At 38.5% G+C, this 23090-nt stretch overlaps 1 protein-coding gene across 3 annotated transcripts in view; it reads left to right on the forward strand.

Annotated features, from left to right (window-relative positions):
- Positions 1–23090, forward strand: part of RSRC1 (arginine and serine rich coiled-coil 1) — a 177859-nt gene that overhangs the window by 83673 nt on the left and 71096 nt on the right. For all 3 annotated transcript variants that reach the window (XM_079978179.1, XM_079978180.1, XM_079978178.1), the window contains one exon: positions 8967–9018. In XM_079978179.1, the coding sequence (XP_079834305.1) occupies positions 8967–9018 (52 nt within the window). The remainder of the gene's footprint in view (positions 1–8966; positions 9019–23090) is intronic.

Raw genomic sequence — 23090 nt, forward strand, 5'->3', positions numbered from 1 at the left:
AGTCAATGGCCCTTGGTTGCTCATGAACACACCAAAATTTGGTTTCAAGTAGAAAGATCTCCCCTTTGGAAAGACACTGGCAAGTGCCTCCCAGTAGCAGTATCCTAACTAGTCTCTAAGAAAAATAGCAAGCACAGTTCACATGCTAGGGAACAAAGAGAGGGTCGTGGCAAGAAGGAGTCTAAATCCCCCAGAGTAAGGAAGGTATTCAAAGCCAATGTAGTCTGTTTGTGTGCATGCTGTTGTCTCTGGGAAGGATCCCAAGAGCAGTATTGCTAATTCTCCAAAACTAGCTTTCTTTGTAAATACATAGCTAAAATACTTGTTCATACACACAAACACACTTCTGTATCCAGACACACTAGCAGATCTGGTAACAATAGAAGAAGCAACTGAACAGCCGTCATCGTCATCACTCCAATCCAACTCCTAACACCCAAGTTCACTCAGATTGAATCAGAGTTGCTTGAATCCCAAATTCCTACTTGCAAAGGACATGGGCTCATTACAACTTGCAAGCATGAAAATGGCTTTTCTACTCATGCAATCTGTGGATTCCAAAATAGTTAGTACACTCAAAAATATAACAAGGTTTCCATTGGATACTTCCACATTAGAGTTTGCTGTTTTCTCAGTACTTAAGATTCTTACAGCTGAGAAAAATTGAATTTATGCTGTGCCCCGCTGACATGCCCTGCTGTATTCAAGTGTCATCCGTTGTTTTAAATGATATTCCCAAACAAGGCAACCTTCCTTTTTCTTATTAAAGCTTCTATTCAGTATAATTAATTTCTAGTTAATTAACAAGAAAAAACCCTAATGAATCACAGAAATCTTTGGCTTATTCTTCATAATTACTTTTCCTTGACAGTTAATACTCCTAAATCTAATTGCACAATATTAATTGTTACATAAATAATTAGACATACTTTAATGCAAAGCAGATTTGTTCTTCACCTACTTCATAAACTTGCCTGTCTTAAAATATTTACGCAGTTATGCTGACCAAACATTCTGATTAATATTGGATCTCTGCTATAAACTAGGAACTAATAATAATAGCATAAATAAATAAGGCATAAATGAGCATCACTGGTCCTAAACCAGAAACGGAATATCGGCCACTTACTAGATGGGAGGCACCTCTGAAAATGTATGTAATATGGAAGGGCACTGATAAACTAATTTGGCCCTTACTATTTCAGTGACTGCAATCAGTTGCTGTACTAGATGTACTCAGTAGAAATGCAGTGGAAGTGCAGGCTAAATTTTGTCTTGATGTCAGTGTGAACTTAACCAGGTGATATGTAATATATGAATGGCTGTGATCACTAATGGCTGTAATCACTAGCCCCTTAGTTCAGTGTTTCTGATTTGAGATACATAATGTGCCATGTTTTGCCTTTTGTTCTCCTGTGCTTGGCTGTAGGGAGCTGCTTGTGCAGGCACTGCCTTCTTACTGAGGATTAATAGACTGAATAAGTGCAATTTCTCCTTTTTGTATTTGAAGAGCAACGATGGTGCAAACTAATAGTTAAAATTTCTGTACATTCCCTTGCTGTTCAATGCATATTTTTATATGTACACATGGGTTAGGAGTTAGCATCCCAGCTTGTAATGAGCCCTTTCCTGACGAGTAAATCTGCTAGTTTGTAGGTACTCTGGATTGTCACTTGATGCGTAGATACTTTGACAAGAAGGGCTTCACTCTCCTGTCTACCTCTGCAAGCTAAAACCCTTCCCAGCCTCCTATCTCAATACATTCAGTTTCTAATCTCTCTCTCTCTCTCTCCTTCATGCAAGCATGTATCTACATATGGGAATATTCATTTCCCCTACAAACACACAGACGCAAAGAGAGAGAGAGTGTATTTTAGGAGTGAAATTGACTTATCCCACTTCTCAAAGCTGACAGCTGTCCTATCGTTTAGGCAGTTGGCTGATGTTCTTACTTGTAAATAGATCTGTGATTCCTGTTTGTGAGGAGACTCCAGTCTGCAGTGTCTCTTACACACACACACACACACACACACACACACACACACACGTAAGCACAACCTTTTCAAGAGCAACCAAAGGGTCTGGATACTAAGCTTGATGAGAAACAATTGAGGGAATTGGGTATGTTTAGCCTGGTAAAGAGGAGACTTAGAGTATATATGATAGCCTTCTTCAAACATCTAAAGGTCTGTCACATGGAAGATGTAGCATGCTTGTTTTCTCCTTCTCCTGGAGGCTAGGACCCAAACCAATGGAGATTCCAACTAAACATCAGGAAGTACTTTCTGATAGTAAGAGCTGTTCAACAGTGGAACAGTCTCCCATGAAAGGTGGTAGACTCTCCTTTCTTGGAAGTTTTTAAGCAGAGGTTGGATGCTCATCTGTCATTGATGCTTTGCCTGAGATTCCTTCATTGCAGGGGGCTGGACTAGATGACCCTCAAGGTCCCTTCCCAACTCTACAATTCTGTGATTTTGTGATATGATTTTTATCTTAAGAGAGAACTTCCTGTATAGCTTAGACATATCCCATCGTGGGAATTTCCAGTACATGTCTCATTAAGGAAGAGAGAGATTAGGGAAGAACTTTCATCTCTACAACATACCACTTGTTCTCTACAGAGATTGCATCCTTTTAGGAAATTATTTAAAAGTGATCTCTGTACATTTCTTCATTCATGTACATGAATTGCTTTCTTAAATGCTGTATGCGACTCTCTTAATTTTCAGTAGGACTTACTGCTCATCGTTCCTACAGATTTCTAGTGGGGCTACTACTGAGTATACATGGGTGTGTTGGCCTTGTGCATATAAGCCTTTCATATTGGGTTGGTATTTTTACTTTAGAAGATTCATATCCCATCATTTGCCTATAAAAGCCCCCAGGCAGGCTTGCAACAAATGCCTGATTCACACTTTCCATTAAACCATAGTTGAAAACAAGCAATGGTTTAATGCAAATGAGCAGCGTGCTAGCGCTCAAAAGTTCCCACAGCACTCTTCCCCTGGTTCTGCTGTATTGCCACTTGTTGTAAACTCCAAACTCAGGCTTGTGGTTTCCTTTCTCCAAATAAATCACAAGCAGAAAGCCAAGAGCAAATGGTGGTTACCTCTCTGGGTTTGCGTTTTGATGTCATGAGAAGCCAGACTCTGTCAGGAGCAGAGGGGAAATGGAAGAAGAACTTTTTAGCAGTGTACACCAACACACAACACATTCACTTTGTTGTTTTTTTTTAATATATTTTTTTATTAATTTCCACAAAAAGAATATATAACACATCACAATTTCAACTTTAACAGATTTTCCAATTTTGGACTTCCCTCAGCCTCTCTGACAATCATCCAAACTTGATTTTTAAATACACAGTTCTTAAATTTGCTATTGCCTTTCGAAAACCATTTGAGACCTGTTTTTCTTTTTTGCAATATTTCTTTGACTTTTACAGAGCTTCTTTAAATGCCACTAACGTTATTTCTCTGTCACTTATACCTTCCCAATAGTCCACCCACTTTTTCCAGTCCTCGATAAACTTTTGATCTCGTAAATATCTAATCTTCCCTGTCAATTTGTCCAGTTCTGCATAGTCCATCAACTTTGTTCTCCACTCCTCTATTGTTGGAACTTGTTCTTGTTTCCAATTCTGGGCCAGTAATATTCTCGCCGCTGTTACTGCATATTGGAAAAGTTTGCAATCCTTTCTATTTATTTCATTTCCTGTAATTCCTAGAAGAAAAGCCTCTGGTTTCTTAACAAATGTATATTTCAACATCTTCTTCAGTTCATTATATATCAGTTCCCAGAAGCTCTTCACTTTTTTACATTCCCACCACATATGATAAAAAGTGCCATCCTTTTCTTTGCATTTCCAACATTTCTTACATGTTTCATACATTTTTGCAAGTTTTACCGGTGTAATATACCATCTATACATCATTTTCATTATATTCTCTTTTAACTCTGTACATGCAGTAAATTTCATGTTTTCATTCCATAATTTAATCCAATCATCCATTTGTATATTATATCCAAAATCCCTGGCCCATTTTATCATAACCGATTTAACTTCTTCATCTTTGGTATGCCATTCCAACAAAATTTTATACATTTTAGATAATATCTTAAATTCATTATTTATTATTTCTGTTTGAAATTTCGACTCTTTCTCTGCATACCCGTACTCCTTAAAATCCTTCTTAAACATTTCATTTGTTTGTAGGTAATGCAACCAGTCGTACACATACTCTTTTACCTCTTCATAAGGTTTCATTTTCCATCTCCCCCCTTCCTTGACAATTAACTCTCCATATGTAGCCCAATTTTTCCTCATATTAGTTTTTTTAACACTCATAACCTCTAATGGAGACAACCAGTGTGGAGTTTTTGGCTCGAGTAGGTTTTTATACCTATCCCAAACTTCTTTCAACGATCTTCGGAAAATGTGGTTCTCAAAGCCTACATGGCCTTTCTTCTTTCCAGACCATAGATATGCGTGCCACCCAAATCTATTATCAAATCCTTCTAAGTCTAGCAACTCCGTATTATCTAGTTTTATCCATTCCTTTAACCAGCAGAGACAAGCTGCTTCATAATATAATTTCAGGTCTGGCAGGGCGAAGCCTCCTCTTTCTTTCGCATCTGTTAGTAACTTAAATTGAATTCTAGGCTTCTTACCCTGCCAAATATACCTTGAAATTGTTCTTTGCCATTCCTTAAAAATAGCCGTCCCTCTGATTACTGGAATTGTTTGAAACAGAAACAGTAGTTTTGGCAGCACGCTCATCTTTATCGTTGACATCCTTCCCCACATTGATAATTTCATTCGTCCCCACACCTCCAGATCTTTCTTTATTCCATTCCACACTGGTATATAATTATTCTGATATAAATCAATACTCTTTGGGGTTAACCAAACACCAAGATATTTCACCTTCTTCACTATTTCTATTCCTATTTGCTGTTGCATTAACTCTATTGTTTCTTGATCCATATTCTTAGCAATTATTTTGGTCTTTCTCTTATTTAATTTAAAACCTGCCACTTGGCCAAATCTCTCCACCTCTTTAAGAATATTTTTGGTACTCTCTAGAGGTTCTTCTACCGTTAAAACCAGATCGTCGGCAAAGGCTTTAACCTTATTTCGGCCTAATTCTACCCCTTTTATTTCCTTGTTCTCTCTTATAGTATTCAGAAGGACTTCTAGGACCATGATGAATAGCAATGGCGAAAGTGGACACCCCTGTCGCGTACCTTTGCTTATCCCTATTTCTTCCGTAGTGACATTATTTACAATTAACTTTGCTCTTTGTTCAGTATATATTGCCTCTATTCCATTGAGGAATTCCTTCCCCGTCTCCATATATTCCAAATTTTTTAACATAAAATCCCATGATATATTATCAAAGGCCTTTTCCGCATCCACAAATATTAACATCGCTTGTTTCTCATTCCTGGCAGTCAGATATTCCAAAATATTAATTATATTCCTTACATTATCTTTCATCTGTCTGCCAGGTAGGAAACCTGCTTGATCTTTATGGATAACTTCTTGTAGTATTGTTTTAATTCTCCTCGCTAAAATGCTTGCAAAGATTTTATAATCTGTATTTAACAGTGAAATTGGCCTATAATTTTTTACTTGTGTCAAATCTGAATCTTGTTTTGGAATAAAGGTAATAAATGCTTCCTTCCATGTTTCAGGGATTTCTTTCTCTTTAAGAATATTATCCATAACTTCTTTCAAAGGTACTGACATGATGTGTTTCATTTCTTTGTAGTAACGTGCTGTAAATCCATCAGGTCCCGGGGCCTCCCCTCTTTTAAGTTCTTTTATCACTTCTTTTATTTCACTAATTTCTATTGAGGCATTCAGACTTTCTTTTTTTTCTGTCGGTATCTTCTGCACCTTTTTTTCTTTCAAAAAAACCAACACATTCACTTTGAAACCATAGTTTGTTTTTACGGTGGTACCTCGGGTTAGAAACACCTCAGGTTACAAACACTTTGGGATGCAGACTCCGCTAACTCACAAGTAGTACCTCTGGTTAAGAACTTTGCCCCAGGATGAGAACAGAAATTGCACGGCGGCAGCGGGAAGCCCCATTAGCTAAAGTGGTACCTCAGCTTAAGAACGGTTTCAGGTTAAGAATGGACCTCCAGAACGAATTAAGTTCGTAACCAGATGTACCACTGTACTTGCCTTAATGTGACATGCAAACTAGGCTATAGATTAAAAGCAAATATATGTTTATATAAAAAATACACAAAAACTTGTGTGGGGATTATGGGTACCTAGGGTGTTCTAGCATTGGTATTAAAAGTATATTGGCTTTATTGGGACTTAAGTAGTATTATTTAGCTTCCCCAGATTGCATCTTATTATCTACTTGGATCCCCCCCCCCCAAGAGCCCTTATTACCTAAATTGATTTCTTGCATATGTTTGTTTTTTCACTGGGGCTGTTGAAAACCATCAAGTTCTGGAATTTTTACAAAAAGAATAATATATAGAGAGTGAGTGTTATATATCAACTATGTTATATATACGAAATACAGCAAGTACTATAAGTCTGAATCCATTAACTAACATATTTATGCCTAATGAATCATAGAATCAATATGTCTATTTTCAGATGTGACCTATTGTAGAATTTTCTTTGGGGACAAAAGTAAAACAAAACACTATTTCATTTCCCCCTTATCCTGCTGTTGTTATTATATATACTAAACCACACTGGCACAATTATTGTAAACGGAAGAAAGCTGAAGAGAATGATTGCTCCCAATTTATTCTAGCACTACCAGCAGTAAGACAAACAATTACTGCTATCCATTTAAAATTACGTATTTATTATAAAGCTTTATATAAATCAGTTGTAATATTACAAGCTAAGAATTTTTTTCTAGTTGATTTTATAGGGTCCATTTGGGGTTACTGGGTCCATTTTGTAATATTCACATCTGGATTTATAAGGCTGTGTTAGCAGAAGGCAAACTGTTCAGAATACTAGTAATGTAAATGCAAAATTTGTTGGGAGTCATAAAAAGTAGGCAGGCAAATATAGTGATGGTTAAGTTCATGATTGGTGCATTGCATACTATCAAAATGGCATGAGGTCAGCTTGAGGATTCTTTACAATAGACACAATTCTGTGTAGCTGGAGACAATTTATGTTGTTGACATAGAGCCAGTTAAGATGCTCTAATTGGCACCATTAGGCAAACTAGTTTACATGTCCAGAGAAATATGAAATAATAGTTCTTACTGCTCACATGAGCAGGTTTTTGTACACTTGAGACAGTGTTTTAGAGTCTAAACCTTAGACTATCTGAACAGACTTTTCGATATTTTTCAGTTGAGCAGTATAAAGGCAATTTCCGTGGCTCAATACATAAGATGAATGCTGAATTCTGTTTCTGGTTGTTGGTCAGTATTCATAATGATGATGCAGTGCTGCATTTACATGTTTATATATCGTTGTCGCTTGCTTAGCTTTAAACAGGTCACATCATTTTTGTTATTTTGTTTACTAAAGCATTGCTTTGAACAATTTTCAATGCTGGCTAATAAAAAATGAAATTTGCATGCTTTTACATTTATTAAATATATATAAAGTGTATATAAGGGTTGTATCCAATGTAAGGCTGAGTAACTTATTCTGTTCATGCAAGGATTTATGCCTGCTTGCATTAAGATGTGTGTGGGGTGTGAGCTTTGACTTTTGCATGTCCAGCTGCTCCCTAGCCCAAGGAGCAGAGGTTGACAATATTTTATCAATTAATTGAGTGAGTGATTTAACAAGATTTATATACCATTTGATTGTAATGAAATTTCTCTTCCCCTTGTCCAATGGCTTGGGACCTGAGTACCAAAAGCAAACCTTCACCAATATCAATCGTGGGCACTGTTTGAAATTTCCTGGGTGCCAGGCATGTTTAGCTACTGATGCAGGTCCAGTTGTGACTATGTGGAAATTTCTGGGCACAAGGTTGGCGATTGACATCTCCATTGAGTCAGCTGACTTGTGCACAGCAAAAGGCGTATGGACCCATTGCTGGGCATCTTAGTCCTCCAGGACTAAGATACCTGCAGGTATCTTTGTCTGTGCTGCAGCCTTTCCCCAGGTCACCCAATGAAACTCACAGACTACAGTTTAAAAACCTTTGCCTTAGTTCATAGTTAATTCCATTTCCATTTCCATTTCCAGTGTATGTGTTTCTCCTTCTTGCATACTGGGGCAAGTGAATTGTTCAGGGAAGTTTTCAATGGTTGAAGTTTTATTGTGTTTTTCATAATTTGTTGGGAGCTGCCCAGAGTGACTGAGGCAACCCAGTCAGATGGGCGGCGTATAATAAAAGTATTATTATTATTAATTGTTGTTGTTGTAAGAGCAAGCTACAGCCAAGCAATGTAGTTTTGCTCATGAATTGTAGAATTGTAGAGTCCCCAAGGGTTATCTAGTCCAACGCCCTGGTGAATAGACATTCTGTTGTGTTGACTGTAACCTAGGTTTAAGGTGGTATTTGATGCCTAGCTTATATATCTCAGTTTCTAACTCTGATCTTGGACCCTGCACTTTGCATAGGAGACCCTCTTGCTATTGGTGCCACTGGCTGCTGCCCAGTTGGCATTGACCTGTGACAGGGACTTTTCAGTGGCGGTTCCCTGTTTGTGGAATATCCTCCCTGGTGAAATGCACCTGGCTCCCTTATTACTAACTTTGTGTTTACCCAGGCATTTGGCAGCTGGAAGATACTGTTCCTGCCAACCTTGAAATTATCAGCTCTGAGAGTATGTGACTGCATAACAAGTTTTTAGATGGTTTAAATATGTTTATATTTTAATTTTACTAGTATCATCTGTTTTATCATTTTGGTGTTTGCTGTCTTGGACTCCTTTGGGAGAAATGACAGGTTTCAAGTTTAATAAATAAAATATAATAGTTATTCCTTTTTCCTCCCTTTTTCTAGTCCGCTGCTGAACAGGCGAAAGCTAGATTACAGTTGGTTCTTGAAGCTGCTGGTAAGTAAATGGATGGAAGCAATAATGTTGTTTTAGTGCCTCTCAGCAATGTTACCCAGTTTTGGAGTACCTTATCTCATCAGATTTGACTGGCTCTGATCCTATTCCATCTCTTGGTGCCAGGTGAAGCTTTTATTCTTCATCCAGGCCTTTGTTAGGAAATCTTTTGACCTGCGTTGTATTATTTTAACTGAAAATTGCATGTTTTGTTTTTATATTTTGGCTCATTCATGTAATTCAAAAGTTTCCTGCCTTGAGGTCTTTTGACCAAGGGTGTGATGTAATTCGTCAAAATAAATACATAAAGTATTATAGCAGTACAGTAACTAAATGAGTCTGTAATCCTGTTCACACTTACCTGAGAGTAAGCCTCAATGAACTTAATGGAACTTTCTTCTGAATAAACATACTTTGGATTGTGTGGTCAATTAGCAGAACTGTCATTTAAATATATTTAATAAAGGTGCTACAGTTCTCTATTTGTATCCATACCTATTTACAACAAAACATTAGAGAGCAGCTGATCATGGAGATAATGATCTTAAAAAAAATGTGTATACCTTAGCCTAAAAGACAAAACCAAGGTTTTTTAAACTATCTACTCCTTCATATAAGAACATATTTTACTTTTCCGCCTTTGTGTTTTCTTATTAGTATTTGAACCTAATGGTGGAATATACAGTAACTATTGTAGGGGATACTGTTTTGCAGAAATCTTTTGTTAAAAAGCAAAACTTTCCTTTCTTTTCTTTTCCATTTTCCAATAAATGCTCACATTCTCCAGTGTAGCATCTTCTCCGTCATAGTTTGAAACGTATGCATTGTTCTCCTATTCTTTTAATATGTCTCTGAAGCATATAATTATAAAGTAGATGTGACAGGGCAGACCTTGAAAAGCACAATTTGTTTATACTGCTCTGAGCTGTCACACCTCATTTTTTAATTTAACACCTCGAGAATGTATTAAAGATACTATGAATTTTTTGTCATTGTGATCAGAAGCCTGTAGATTTCAAGGCATATTTGAGGTTCTTGTGACACTTTTTAATCTAAAAAACTTAAAATGGGAGTTTAAACCTTAGGTCCAGATTACTCTTAAATGAATTAAGGGATTGGAAAATACATTAAAGTTATTCATGAAATTTGAAATCTCTTTCCTAACTTTTATTTAAACATTGAAAAGAACAAGTACATAAACGGTCCCTTTGATTCCTTTTGTAAAATTAGGGATTATGTTGAACAATATTGGAAATCAACATTTTGTTCTTTATGCTTTCTTGTTCTGTGAGGAGTGAAAATTTTATACCCACACACAAACACACGACTATTAAGCTGTATGGTTATAACACATATTAAGATCTTTATTTATGTTTCATAAGTTTTCTTTCATGTTTTGAAATACTAAACCTTTCTAGATTTCAAGTAGCAAGTTGTTAGCCTAGGAAATAATATGTAATCATATACTTTAGTTTGGAAAACTGGTATTTCATAGTTCGCACAAAGTTTCTTCTGTTTTAGTAACCATTGCATGTGTTAATGTGTGCAACATCATTAGCATATCTGAGTGTTCAACAAAAATGTCTGAATTTCTGAGTATTTCCGTTTGATTTTTAAAGTACAGACAAAGGTTTTCAAGGCACATATAAAAGAGTTTGGGGATAGTATTTTGGGGTTTATTTGTTTTAGCTTGTGTATTTGAAAGCACTTCATGTTCCTGGTCTATTTATCATGTTCATGGTGTTTTCAGGTAATTTTTATAGAAAGTTTAATAACTACTCAGTCACTCTGGAACTTACATAAGGTATGCCTTCAAGAAGCCTAAACTACTAATCTGTGTTTATAAGAGCACAAATCTAGTTTGTATTGCTTGGATATTGGTAAGAGATTTCATGTTAATGACAGACTGTAGATATATTTACACAGTAAGGGTAATAACTAAAGTCACATAACCGCTTTTAATGAGTTGTTAAAGAAACTAATTTTGTGCTCGTAAGAACTGCCACTCAGAAAGGATTACGGCTATCAACTATAAATTTATATTTGAGTGACTTTATTTACTTATCCCTCTCAATAGTTAGACAGAAGAAAGCCATTTTAGCATAGTCTAACAATATCACAGCAACTTAGCAGATGTTAAGCAGGCAGTAGCTGAATGTTAATTTTGAGAGGGTAGCATGTTTAAGCCTATCTGAAGTATGTTGCATGTGCGCTTTCCAAGCTTAGTTACAATGCTGTCTCTCTTGGGAGAATTTTAAAGCTAAACCTCTTTCTTTTTGTCACTCTATATGGACTCTCTCAAGTCAGTATAAAGCAGATCATCCCTAGGCTAAAGCTCTTCAGCTTTTGTTATTGGGCTCTGTAGACCTGTAATTAGGCCTCCTGGCAAGCCTTGGAGTCCAGTTAATGGTCATATGGAGTTTCTATGAGGCAGACTGGCTTTGTATAAATCCTTCGTTGGAATATGTTTATGGGTCACTTCCTACCAGGACCATGTTTTGTCCTTGTGCCCTATAGGCTGACAAGGAACAGGTTCCCTTGACCATGGACAGCTCAGTTTGCTGCTCACAATCTACTCAGCTAATCCCCAGTGTAAACAGAGGATTTAGCATAGCTTCTGTCACTTACAGTTGCCAAACCACTTGGGTGTCTCTGATTTCTTTTCCAGAATTCATTATTGAATGACAGAGAACCATAAAAGGATTCGTGCTTGTTGGTATATTAAATGTATCCCATGTCTCTCAAACACTTGAGAGGCAGCATTCAAAAAAATTGGATTTCCTATTCTGATAAGAAATTATTAATAGTTTATAAAATAACATATTTTGAATAATTGTGGTTTTATTTAAGAATGCGGTTTTGAAAAAAATAAAATAGATGTGAACATTTGTGAACTGTTAATTTCTACTACCATATAAAAACATAGTGAAAATCTGCCATATTGGTAAGATTCTCTTCTGCTGCTTATAAAGACAATTACAAAAGTTGATTGATGTGAGCTTTCAAAGGTCCTGAGTTGAAATGCCTGTCTGATCTGTGTGTGGAATCTGCATTTCAAATCTGTTTCTAAAAGAGCATGCAAAATACTGTATTTTAAAGACAGAATTGTTGATAGTTTAAAGCAGACTTCAGAATAGAGATGTTAATATGACATTAGCAATATGTGGTAAAAACTGACAGAGGAATAATGAATGTTTTATATTTAATTGAGCTGTTTGACAGCTTATCTGCCTGTTTGGCTGTTTAACTCATTATCCTGTGATTATATAGCCAGTTTGTTCCAGTTAACTCTGCATCACATTTTTTGTAAAAAAAGTAAATGTTCCTATAAATGAATTGGACAGATAAAATACAAATATATTAGTGTTAGCTGCTGCAAATGTGTTAGGGCATTTCTTGTATGGTTGTCTTCAGTCTTTCATGAAATAATTCTTAAGAACGACAAATCTGTATTTGTTCAGTCTTTCCTAATAAGTGGTCTACAATCCATGGTTCCAAAATGGTTCGTGACAGATGTGGCTTAGAAGACCACATACGTAGACTGTATGATTTTAGTCTGGTGGAACTAATAGGATCACTCATTACTTTATAGATTCTTGCTTATTTTTCCTTTAATGAAAATTGCTTAGTTAAATTGGGTGGCCTTTTTCTTCCAGTGTTCAATGGTTATGCAAAGCCATTTTTAAGGTAGGTGGTAACAAATAGGGAAATAGTACAATTTTCCTGTATGTTGTACAAAATGGAAATGTCTAGTTTAAGGGATGGAGCAACAAATACAAGGGGGAAACTTTCCCCCAAAATTGAATTTTATTAATAGAATAAAATAGGTGGAAAATTGCAAGTCTACAGTTCAAAGTTGTCCCAGAGGCAGGCAGTTCTGAAAAATGAGTGGCAATGTGGCGTTTTGCTTGCATTAAGATGTGATTGATTGATTTTACAATACCCCTTGATTGTTATAAAACCTCAAAGCAGTTTACAGAAAGAATAAAACAATAGCATCTGTAAAGCACAGTTAAAACCAACAATTTAAAACATTTGAAAATAATTAAAATGAATGATAAGATGAAAATCAGATTAAAAGACATGTTAACATTCTACTTGTGTGAATAAACTTGCCTAAATAAAAGGTGCCTAAAAGAGTACAGTGGAGATGCCTGTGTGATTTCGATAGGCAGGGAGTTCCAAAGTGTGCATAGTGCAATACTAAAAGATTGATTTCCTACAAATGCAGAAGGTTTATTGTGGCATGCCAGTTCTACAGAATGAAGCGGTTGAATTGGCATATATGGTGGTAAGGCGATCTCACAAGTAAACTAGTCCTGAGCTGCTAGGGGCTTTATATACTAAGAGTAACACCTTAAACTTGACCCAGTAGCAAACTAGCAACCTTTGCAGGTCTCTGAGCAGAGTTGTTGTATGATACCAATTGCTTCTGTTAGCAATTGTACCGCAGCATTCTGCGCCAACCACAGTTTCTGAATCAAATGCAAGGAAGCCCACGTGGAGAGCACTGCAGTAATCCAATCTTGAAGTGCACGAACTAATGCTTTTTCAGCCCAGGAACATTTGTGGCTGTTGTGCCAGTTGCAGCTAATAAAAGGTGCTTCCGGGCACTGGGGCAACACTTGGCCCTCGAGTAAAAAAGCTGGATCCAGAAGCAACCCCATACTGCAAAACCGCTACTTCAGGGGAAGTGCAGTTGACCAATTTCTTGGACACAGGAACTACTCCTCTACAGTGCCTCCATTGTGCCAGGATTCAAGTACCAGCTATTTAAAAGAAGGATCAGCTACTGGAAAATTGAGCCAAATCTGGTTCTCCCCCACTCCCTTTCCAGTCTAACCAAAGCAAAGGCAAAAGAGGAATATGGAGGAATGGTATTTGGCAACAACACTTGGTAGCTAGCCGTTGTGGGTACAGGAGCTTGAAGTTTTGCTTACTGCACCCCATTCCACTCTCAAAGTGAACCTCTGGCAAAATTAGTTAGTGATCCCATGGATTTTGAGCTGGTGAAGTTCCTTTCTTGATGGGAGGGGTGAAGAGTGTCCATTCGCTAACCCAACTGTCATTTACTGTGCATGCATAAGGTCCCAAGTCCAATCCCATATTTAAAAATTATGTAAGAAGTTATGTGCCATACCTCTGCCTGACTGCCTTGGGAGCCACTCCCCATCATACTGGACAGTACTGGGCTAAACTGGCCAGTGGCCTGACAGCTCCATATTTTGAAATATAAAGATTAAAATTGATCGAATTTGAAATTAATTTCCATTGAAAAACTTTGCAATATGCTTTGGTTGCTGTAGCACAGATGGGTTACAGGCAGCATGTGAAATACAATAGGAGCATATATGAGATCTGAGATTATGGTGGTTCTCTCACAGAATTGGTTCATGGTAAGCCCATTTTTCAGTCCCATTCTATAATCAAAAGGCACACCACAAATCAGTTATGAAATTATCTGAAATCCTAATACTTTAACCTAACTTGTATTAGGTCTAGATGACTAACAGAATTATAATGCAGTATTTCGAAGGAAAATATACCTCAAATATTCTATATTTATAGTGGTGGGTAAAGTCTAACATTTTATTTTCCAGATATTAACAATTATACAGGGTTGGCCTAGTTATTAAAGAATGGGGTATTGTGTGTATTTTTAATAAATTTTCCAACTGACCTTACTGATTTCAGAATTGGTCCCACACTTTTCAGAATTGCTGTTCTAGCTGTAATTTTTCTAGCTCCAAATAAAAGTAACTCATGCTTAGATTATAACTATAGGATTTTGCAAATGTTGTAACATATGGTATAAATTATTCTGATGCAAATGTGTGCTAATTATGTGCAGCTGAATCTTGCATGCTTGCCATTGATCTCAAGTCAAATACAAATTTGTGGTTACCTTAAGTTATTTATATCTATTTGTATTTAGCAAAGTTTGCCAAGAAAATTAATTCTATATGTATTGACTGTTGAGCTAATGCACAGCAATGGAGATGGTGATTCAGAACAAGAAGAATCCTTTATCATTTTTTAAAGAAAAAATTGTTATTCTGTGGGGAAAGGTCTTTCATTTGCTTCATATTTTATATTTAAATACTACTTGTTTCATTTCTCTGTACAAGTGCCTACTTTGTGTATATACAGCTCAGTCCTAAATATTATTATTCAGAAGCAAGAATATGCTAGGAGTGCATAGGATTATAAAATTAGGCCAAATGCATCTCTCTCGTGGATGACATAGGTCTTCAAACAGGCAGTGCAGCTTCCCATACAGCTTGGAGACAGGAAATACCTAAAGCTTAAACAGAAGACTTTATTCCTCCCCTCTTGCTCATACTCACTCCTTACTGAGCACTCCTTTCTTTACTTTTTTCTTCTCCCCACAACTGCCTTGTATCATTCTCCATCTGTTTCTTGCCTAACAACAACACAGTGGTACCTCAGGTTACAAACACGTTGGGTTACAAACACTTCAGGTTACAGACTTCGCTAACTTGGAAGGAGTACCTCAGGTTAAGAACTTTACCTCAGGATGAGAACAGAAATCATGCACCGACAGCATGGCGGCAGCAGGAGGCCCCATTAGCTAAAGTGGTACCTCAGGTTAAGAATGGTTTCAGGTTAAGAATGGACCTCTGGAATGAATTAAGTACGTAACCAGGGGTACAACTGTAATAATAATTTATTTATACCCCGCCCATCTGGCTGGGTTTCCCCAATATTATTTAATATTCTCCCAATATTAAAAACTCAACAAAGCATCAAACATTAAAAGCATCCCTAAACAGGGCTGCCTTCAGATGTCTTCTAAATATCAGATGGTTGTTTATTTCTTTGACATTTGATGGGAAGGCGTTCCACAGGGCAGGCACCACTACCGAGAAGGCCCTCTGCCTGGTTTCCTGTAACCCCTTGGAGGTGGACCTCAGTGACTGGCTCTTTAAAAAATGAGAGCCCCGTTTACCTTAGCTGCCCATCGCCTTCATTTCCCTGCCCCACTCCAAGAGGATAGGACTCTCTAGAACCATGTTTCTCCATGGGGAAAATTCCTCCTGCCTTGTGCTCCAAAGTGCCTTTGGGCAATCAAAAAGCCCATGGAGGGCAGCACTGAATGACAGCCATGGTCAGTGTCCAGCTGCTTGAGATTCTCCTGCCTTTATCAGCAGCTGAAAATGGCGGCCATGGCAATTTTGAAGAAGGGATCACTACTCTCATTCTATTGTTTGTGTCCATGGCAAGTGGCAGAGAGCACTTTGGAGTACCACTGTGCTCTTCAGTTCAGCCAGTTCTGCAGGAGACCCTATCCTCATACATGGAAGTTGCTGTCATGGCTCAGGTGCCCCCCTCCATTTCAACCCTCTAAGGACCAAGATGCCCACAAGGCTTCTGAGTTGCTCCAGGCTTCGCCCCCCGCCCCCCCCCCCCGCTGCTGTTTTCTGCCTCAGCAATGTTCATATATTCAGCAGACTACATCCAAGCCTCCTCTCACTGAAGTAATACAACTCAAGAAGACTGTGCTTGCTGATAAAACATCTGAATCATCTAAATGTGAAGTACCCAAATTTGTGGGAGGCAGACTTCAAGGAAGTGCTGGTCAAAATCACCAGCAACAAAAAGTTCATTCACTCACAAAGAAAAGGAAAAAAAAATATGCTTCCCCAGACATTCCTCTGGTCTCTTCCAGTACTTTCATGAGCCTTCATGGAACTGTCCCAGATTCCAAGAATGATCCCAGCAGACCCATCACTCCCAATGCACCTCCATCCACTCACCAGGGTCTCCAGCAGCTGTTTGGACTCCTTCCACTTGTCACCAGCAGGAGGGATACTCGCCAGGTTTCTTCAAAGGTAGTTTCCTCAGAAGATACCTACTCTGGTGCTTATTCAGTTTTCTTCATGGTAGCAAAAAGGATGCATCTTGGCATTCAGTAAAAAGTAAAGGGACCCCTGACCATTAGGTCCAGTTGTGACCGACTCTGGGGTTGCGGTGCTCATCTCGCTTTATTGGCTGAGGGAGTCGGCATACAGCTTCCGGGTCATGTGGCCAGCATGACTTCTGGCGAACCAGAGCAGCACATGGAAACACCATTTACCTTCCCACTGGAGTGGTACCTATTTATCTACTTGCACTTTGACGTGCTTTTGAACTGCTAGGTTGGCAGGAGCAGGGACCAAGCAACGGGAGCTCACCCCGTCACATGGATTCAAACCGCTTGACCTCAAATTTCTAAACCAGTTTGTGACCCCACTGGAAGCTTAGGATGGAGATGCTATCCTCCATCAGAGAGGCTCTCCACCCAAAAGACATTCTAGCCTGAAGACACCTAAAGGAGCTCTATTTGCATAGCCTGTTATTCACAAGACATTGACTGCTGCTATGCTTCTCCTACAATGACTTCCATTACTAGTACTGTGTATTTACAAAGGCAATGGGCACAGCAGTGCAGAATCTTTAGCCTTAGGGTGTACATGCATACCCTTACCTGGACAACCTCTTGCTCTGCTCTACAAGTCTCTCTCACAGGCACTTCCACGTGATGCTAGCCCATCTAAATGACCTTTTTTCTTTTCAACTCCTCAAAGAGCCATCTCCCTCACACCAACTTCAGCACTTGGGAGTATTGATGGACACAGAGCAGGGTTGCATCTCTCTCTCCCAGGAGGGTATCCATGATCAGTCCTCTTTTGCATGCCCACTCAGTGGACATCATGCAGCTGTCCCAACTCCTGGACATGATAGCCATAGGCATCTTGCCCAGTACATGTCACCACTCCCACCCACTCCAGGGCTCCTTCTCCATTTCCAGAGAGATAGAGCTCACAACCATCACTGCTGAATTCTGCACTCCAAATTCATGAAATATTATTTCAGACGATGGCAACTAGACCAATACTTGTGGAAGGGTGTTCCTTTGCAGGACTCCCTTCCCTCAGTCATCAAGCATTAGGAGCTAGGGAACCCATTGCCAAGGCCAGAAGATACATGGCAAGTAGTCAGCACTGGAAACTCAAAGAAACATCACACTTCTATTGTTCCTGTTCTCTGTGTTTTTCCACGAAACGGGACTGATCCTCAACAGGAGGAGAAGTGAGAAGTCTTCTGTTAAAGCTTTTAGCATTTTCTGTCTCCAAGCTGCATTACCTTTTCGGCGAACTCTTATTATCTGCAAAAAAATACCATTTATTATAAAACCAACTGTTCTTTCTCTAAAACCCTAAAACTTGCAGCGATGTAACTCCCCTGTAAATCCCTGGATGCGTCTCATCCTTCAGTTTTGTTATTCAAAAGAAGCAATAGTGGAGAGGTTTTGGTCACAGTTTTATAGTGTATATGTCCGCATCATTGTTTATTTTTTTAAAATACTCAGTCTATTCAGTACACGGTCTCTTTCTCATGGTCATGCATAAAATTTATGAATGTATAGAGACACTATTTGCTCTTTGAATGTGAAATCTGTCAAAATCTGCATCTTAAACTATGGAATGGTGATTATTGCTTCTGTCTCAGAATAAGAATATTTTTAGGGAAACGCTTTAGATCACTGATCTATTCAAAATGATATTTTCTAAAAACTTACTGATTTAAAAAATAAAACTTTGCAATGTTTAATGCAATTAAACCTGAACGTGCCCTTCAGCAGTCGTAGTTCTGTTGTAACTCACTGGCTAGAATTATGGAAACAGAGCAGGTTTGCCTCATGCTGAATTATTGGGCAGAATACTGCCTGCATGTTTTTCCTTGTATCTTTATAAGGAAAAGAGCAGGAAACCTGTTGTTGTTGTTGTTGTTGTTGTTGTTGTTGTTGTTGTTGTTGTTTTATTAAATTTGTATACCACCCTATATCTCTAGATCTGAGGGCGGTTCACAACATAAAAGCTATCTATCTATCTATCTATCTATCTATCTATCTATCTATCTATCTATCATCTACCTATACATAATAAAAAACAGAACAACAAACCAGTAATCTCCACTTGCACAGCACATTTAAAAGGGTATTGGGTGTCCATATGCAAAGGCCTAGTTAAAGAGGAACCTCTTTGCCTGGCGCCTAAAGGTGCCAGCCGAACCTCCTTGGGAGAACATTCCACAAGCATTTCCCCTCACTGAACCTGAATGTTCAAGGAAGAGGCCTGCAGGATCCCCGAGACAGCCAGATCTGCAAAGACACTCACAGAGGCATTCACACAGGTACATGATACAGAGTGGAGAGAACTCAGTTCACTTGTATACAACTTCCTCACTTAAAAGCACAGCAGGAAACTTAGGGGGGGAAACAGGCTATCCTCACACAAGATGAAGCTGGTCCCTAGTGCAATGGGAGATCAGGTTATAGTGGTAGAGCATCAATCCCCCATATCTCCAGGTGGGGCTGGGAGTGTACCCTGCCTGAAACCTGGAGAACCACTGCCAGTCAATGGAGACAGTACTAAACTAGATGAGCGCAGTGGTCTGACTCCATGCAACACAACTTTCTATGTTCTGTGCTTCTGGGGCTGTGCTCTTATGCCTCCCTGCTGTCACTTAGTATGTGGCTATTTCTCTTGTCCTGGGTGGAATGAACCAAGCTGACCCAGGGAAATGCTGGGTGAGAAGCCCGTCCTACCACTGTTGTTACAAGCACATTGCCCCAATTAGAGACGTGCCAGATTTTGAGACATTCCCAGCAAGCCAGTTCTGCTGCTCACTGTCACGTCAAATTTGGCTGGACTGGCTGCTGTTGCCTCTCACTCATTTCAGATTTGCTCATGGCCCCAAAATAAAGTCCTCCTCCTGCCACAAATTCTCATGAATTTAGAAATGCATGCAAGGGAGGATCGGGTAGCATATCAGGCATGGAAGCTGTGACAGATGAGGATTTCTTCTTGCTCTTAAGCCAGGTATGGTTGATGGTCTACTATAATCTGGTCTGCAGTTGATAGTAATTGAAATTCTGCTCATCCGTGCTAGATTATCTCTGCTTGCCCTGTCTCTTTGCAAGGCTTCGACACATTTGGGTTTTGCCTCAGTCAATTTACAGTAGAAAGTCGGTCTTGTTGAGAACAGAACAATCTTATGCTGTTGTACACCTATTTACTTGTAAAGGATAGCTTTGTTTTTATGTCTCTGTACTTTCATTATAAATCATCTGAACTAATTTCTCTGTTGAACAAGAATGCTTTTAACGCAGGTAATAAAATCATTGTGTTATTGAAACAGTATTTATCACTACCTCATTAAATACAGAGAAATAAGAGTGCCATTTTTTACCAAATAGTTTCATTTGCTCATATTTTCTTTGTTGACCCAAATGAATGAAATTAGAATAAACAATCTTGGAGTCATTTGTAATCAAGAGCTGATTAATGGAGTTTGGTTTCCTAGCCATTATTCATTCATGAACACCTGATATCTTTCCCATAAACAAATTGTGTTTGTCCAAATTAAGAAATTAAATGAAGCATTTGATGAGTTTATGATTGACCCTTCTAAGTTGGAGCCCATTAGTCAATGTCGTTATCATACAAAACTGTTTGACTAATGTGCTGTCTAAGAAGCATGTGGATTTATTATGATTTCTGATTAATGCATGCTGCAAGCCAAATTACTAGATTGTAATAATTTTTGATTCTCATTTTAGCAGTCACTGAAGATTTTCATCTCTGATGAAATGCATTTATGTCCCTTCAGATTTAGAGTTGATTATGAGGTGTTGGCTGAATAAATCTTTAGATATTACATTGTACATTTGCAAAGGCATATTTTCTCAAAACACTCATATTACTCACTGCAGCTTTTGCATAAAAAGCCACTATCTCAAGCCTGTAAATATTTTAATGCCTTTTCTCTCTGTCCAAGTATGTTATAGGTTCTTTCCTTAATATGTATGTTTAGTTGAATATGTAGTTTTGGTTTGTTATAATTAGTCATTCAAAAATGATGTTTAAAAAGTGCTAGGGCTGCAAAGTAAGACACTTGATAATTACAAATTCCCATTCTTGAGGCTTTTCCAGAGGTCAGTCTAATGGTGACGGTTACTCATGGTGCTTTATTTCATTCTTCAGAAAATGTATTTGCTATTTGCTTTGTTAATGAAAACAAACAGCTTAATACCATAGCCTTGTGTGTCCACATCTTGAGCTATGGGTAGTGTTTGACTGTGACCAAAGCAAAGGACCTACCTGCTGCCCCATCTGGGTAGAAGAAATAAGGCAATGTTTTAAGTGCACTGGCCCCATGTCGTTTAGAGCTTTATACACTAATCGTAAGACCTTGAAGATGACTCAGTAGTGTACTGGCAGTCAGGGCAGCTCCATCAATGCAGGTGTTACATGTTGGTGGCATCCAACATCTGATAACCACCAGGCTGCAGAATTCTGCACCAGCTGCAGCTTCTGAACTAGCCTCAAGGGTAACCCCACACACAGCACATTACACTTATCTATCCACAAGATTACCAGTGCTTGACCAAGCTCTCTTTATCCAGGAATAGCTGATGCACCATTCAAAGCTGACCACTGAGGAAATCTGAGCCTCAAATGAGAAAGTTAGATCCAGGAGTGATCTAAGCTGTGTACCTGCAGCTGTGTACCTGCAACTTCAGAGGCAGTGCAACCTTGTCCAGAACAGGCAACTGACCTATTTCCCAGACATGAGAATTGCTCTTCCATAGTATTTCCATCTTGCCAGGCATCAGTCCCAGAAGTTAAGGAGAAATGGGGCTGGGCATCATCGGCATACCAGGAACACCCTAATAGTCCCACCTAATATTCACACACTCAGCAGCTTCATATAAAAGTTAAATAGCATCTGTAGTTGTATCATGCCTTGTGGCAGCCTATAACACAGAGAGGCAGAGAGACACTTTCCCAATGCTGTTCTCTGAACCCAACCTTATACAGTGGTGCAACGCAACACGAAATTAATTCATTCCGCGAGTTTTTTCGTCTTGCGATTTTTTTGTCTTGCGAAGCACGGACTTTGGAAAAGCTTCAAAAATCACCAAAGTCTTCAAAAACCTCAAAAAAGGCTACCACACCGCGTGCTATGAGTTGCTCCTCAAAGTGAATGCACGGTTTTAAGAAAAAGGAAACAAACTTGCAAGACAAAGGAAACAAACTTGCAAGACATTTCCGTCTTGCGAAGCAAGCCCATAGGGAAATCCGTCTTGCGAAGCAACTCAAAAAACGAAAAACTCTTTTGTTTTGCGGTTTTTCGTCTTTCGAGGCATTCGTCTTGCGAGGTACCACTCCAGTAGGATCAGAACAACTAAAGCAGTGTCCATGAGTACCCCTCCCACAGGGGTATTGCAATAGAATGCTATGTTCAGTGGTAAGAAAAGCTTCTGAGAAGAGGTAAGATCAGGACAACTAAGGCTGATTTGGTTCTGAAAGGGGGCCTGAATCCAGGTTGAAATGGTCCAGATAGCCAGTCTCTTCAAAGAATCCCTGCTTTTTGGGCAGTGCTAATACTTCTAGGTTTCCCCCATGCCTGCAATCTGTACTGTGGCCTCACAAAATCCTCCTATGTTCTCGCTCCCCCACCATCAAAACTGTAGAGTCTTTGTAACAAATCTCTCTTGGTTGAGGAAGGGATTTAAAGAACACATTATTATTATTATTATTATTATTATTATTATTATTATTATTATTTCTATTTTATTTAGTATTTTCAGTCAGACATAAAGTGAAAGAGATTAAAAAAGAAAAAAAAATACAATACGACACATGGGTATATAAGTAGTACAGTTATTCTAGCAAGTATAAAATTATTAATAAGTCATTGTATTTTTTATAAATGCGTTCCAAATATCATTCTATTTATCCATACACAACCTGTGTCTAAAAGCAATCTGTTTTATGTTGCAAAAGTTATCCTAGAGCACTTAAGATGCAGTTTGCTGGTCTCCTGTCTCTCCTCCGCCCCCAGGAAAGCCACACAAACAGATCTTCTCTTGTCTCTTTGGATTATCAGCAATCTGTAAAACAGGTTCATGAGATATAAGAGATGCTTTTGTTGTTGTTTTTATCACTTAAAAAGAGCACATAACATTTATAAGCACTGTAAAACGTAGTGATGTAGGGTAGAAT

Source organism: Podarcis cretensis, assembly GCF_951804945.1.
Source record: "Podarcis cretensis genome assembly, chromosome: 5".
Classification (NCBI taxonomy): domain Eukaryota; kingdom Metazoa; phylum Chordata; class Lepidosauria; order Squamata; family Lacertidae; genus Podarcis; species Podarcis cretensis.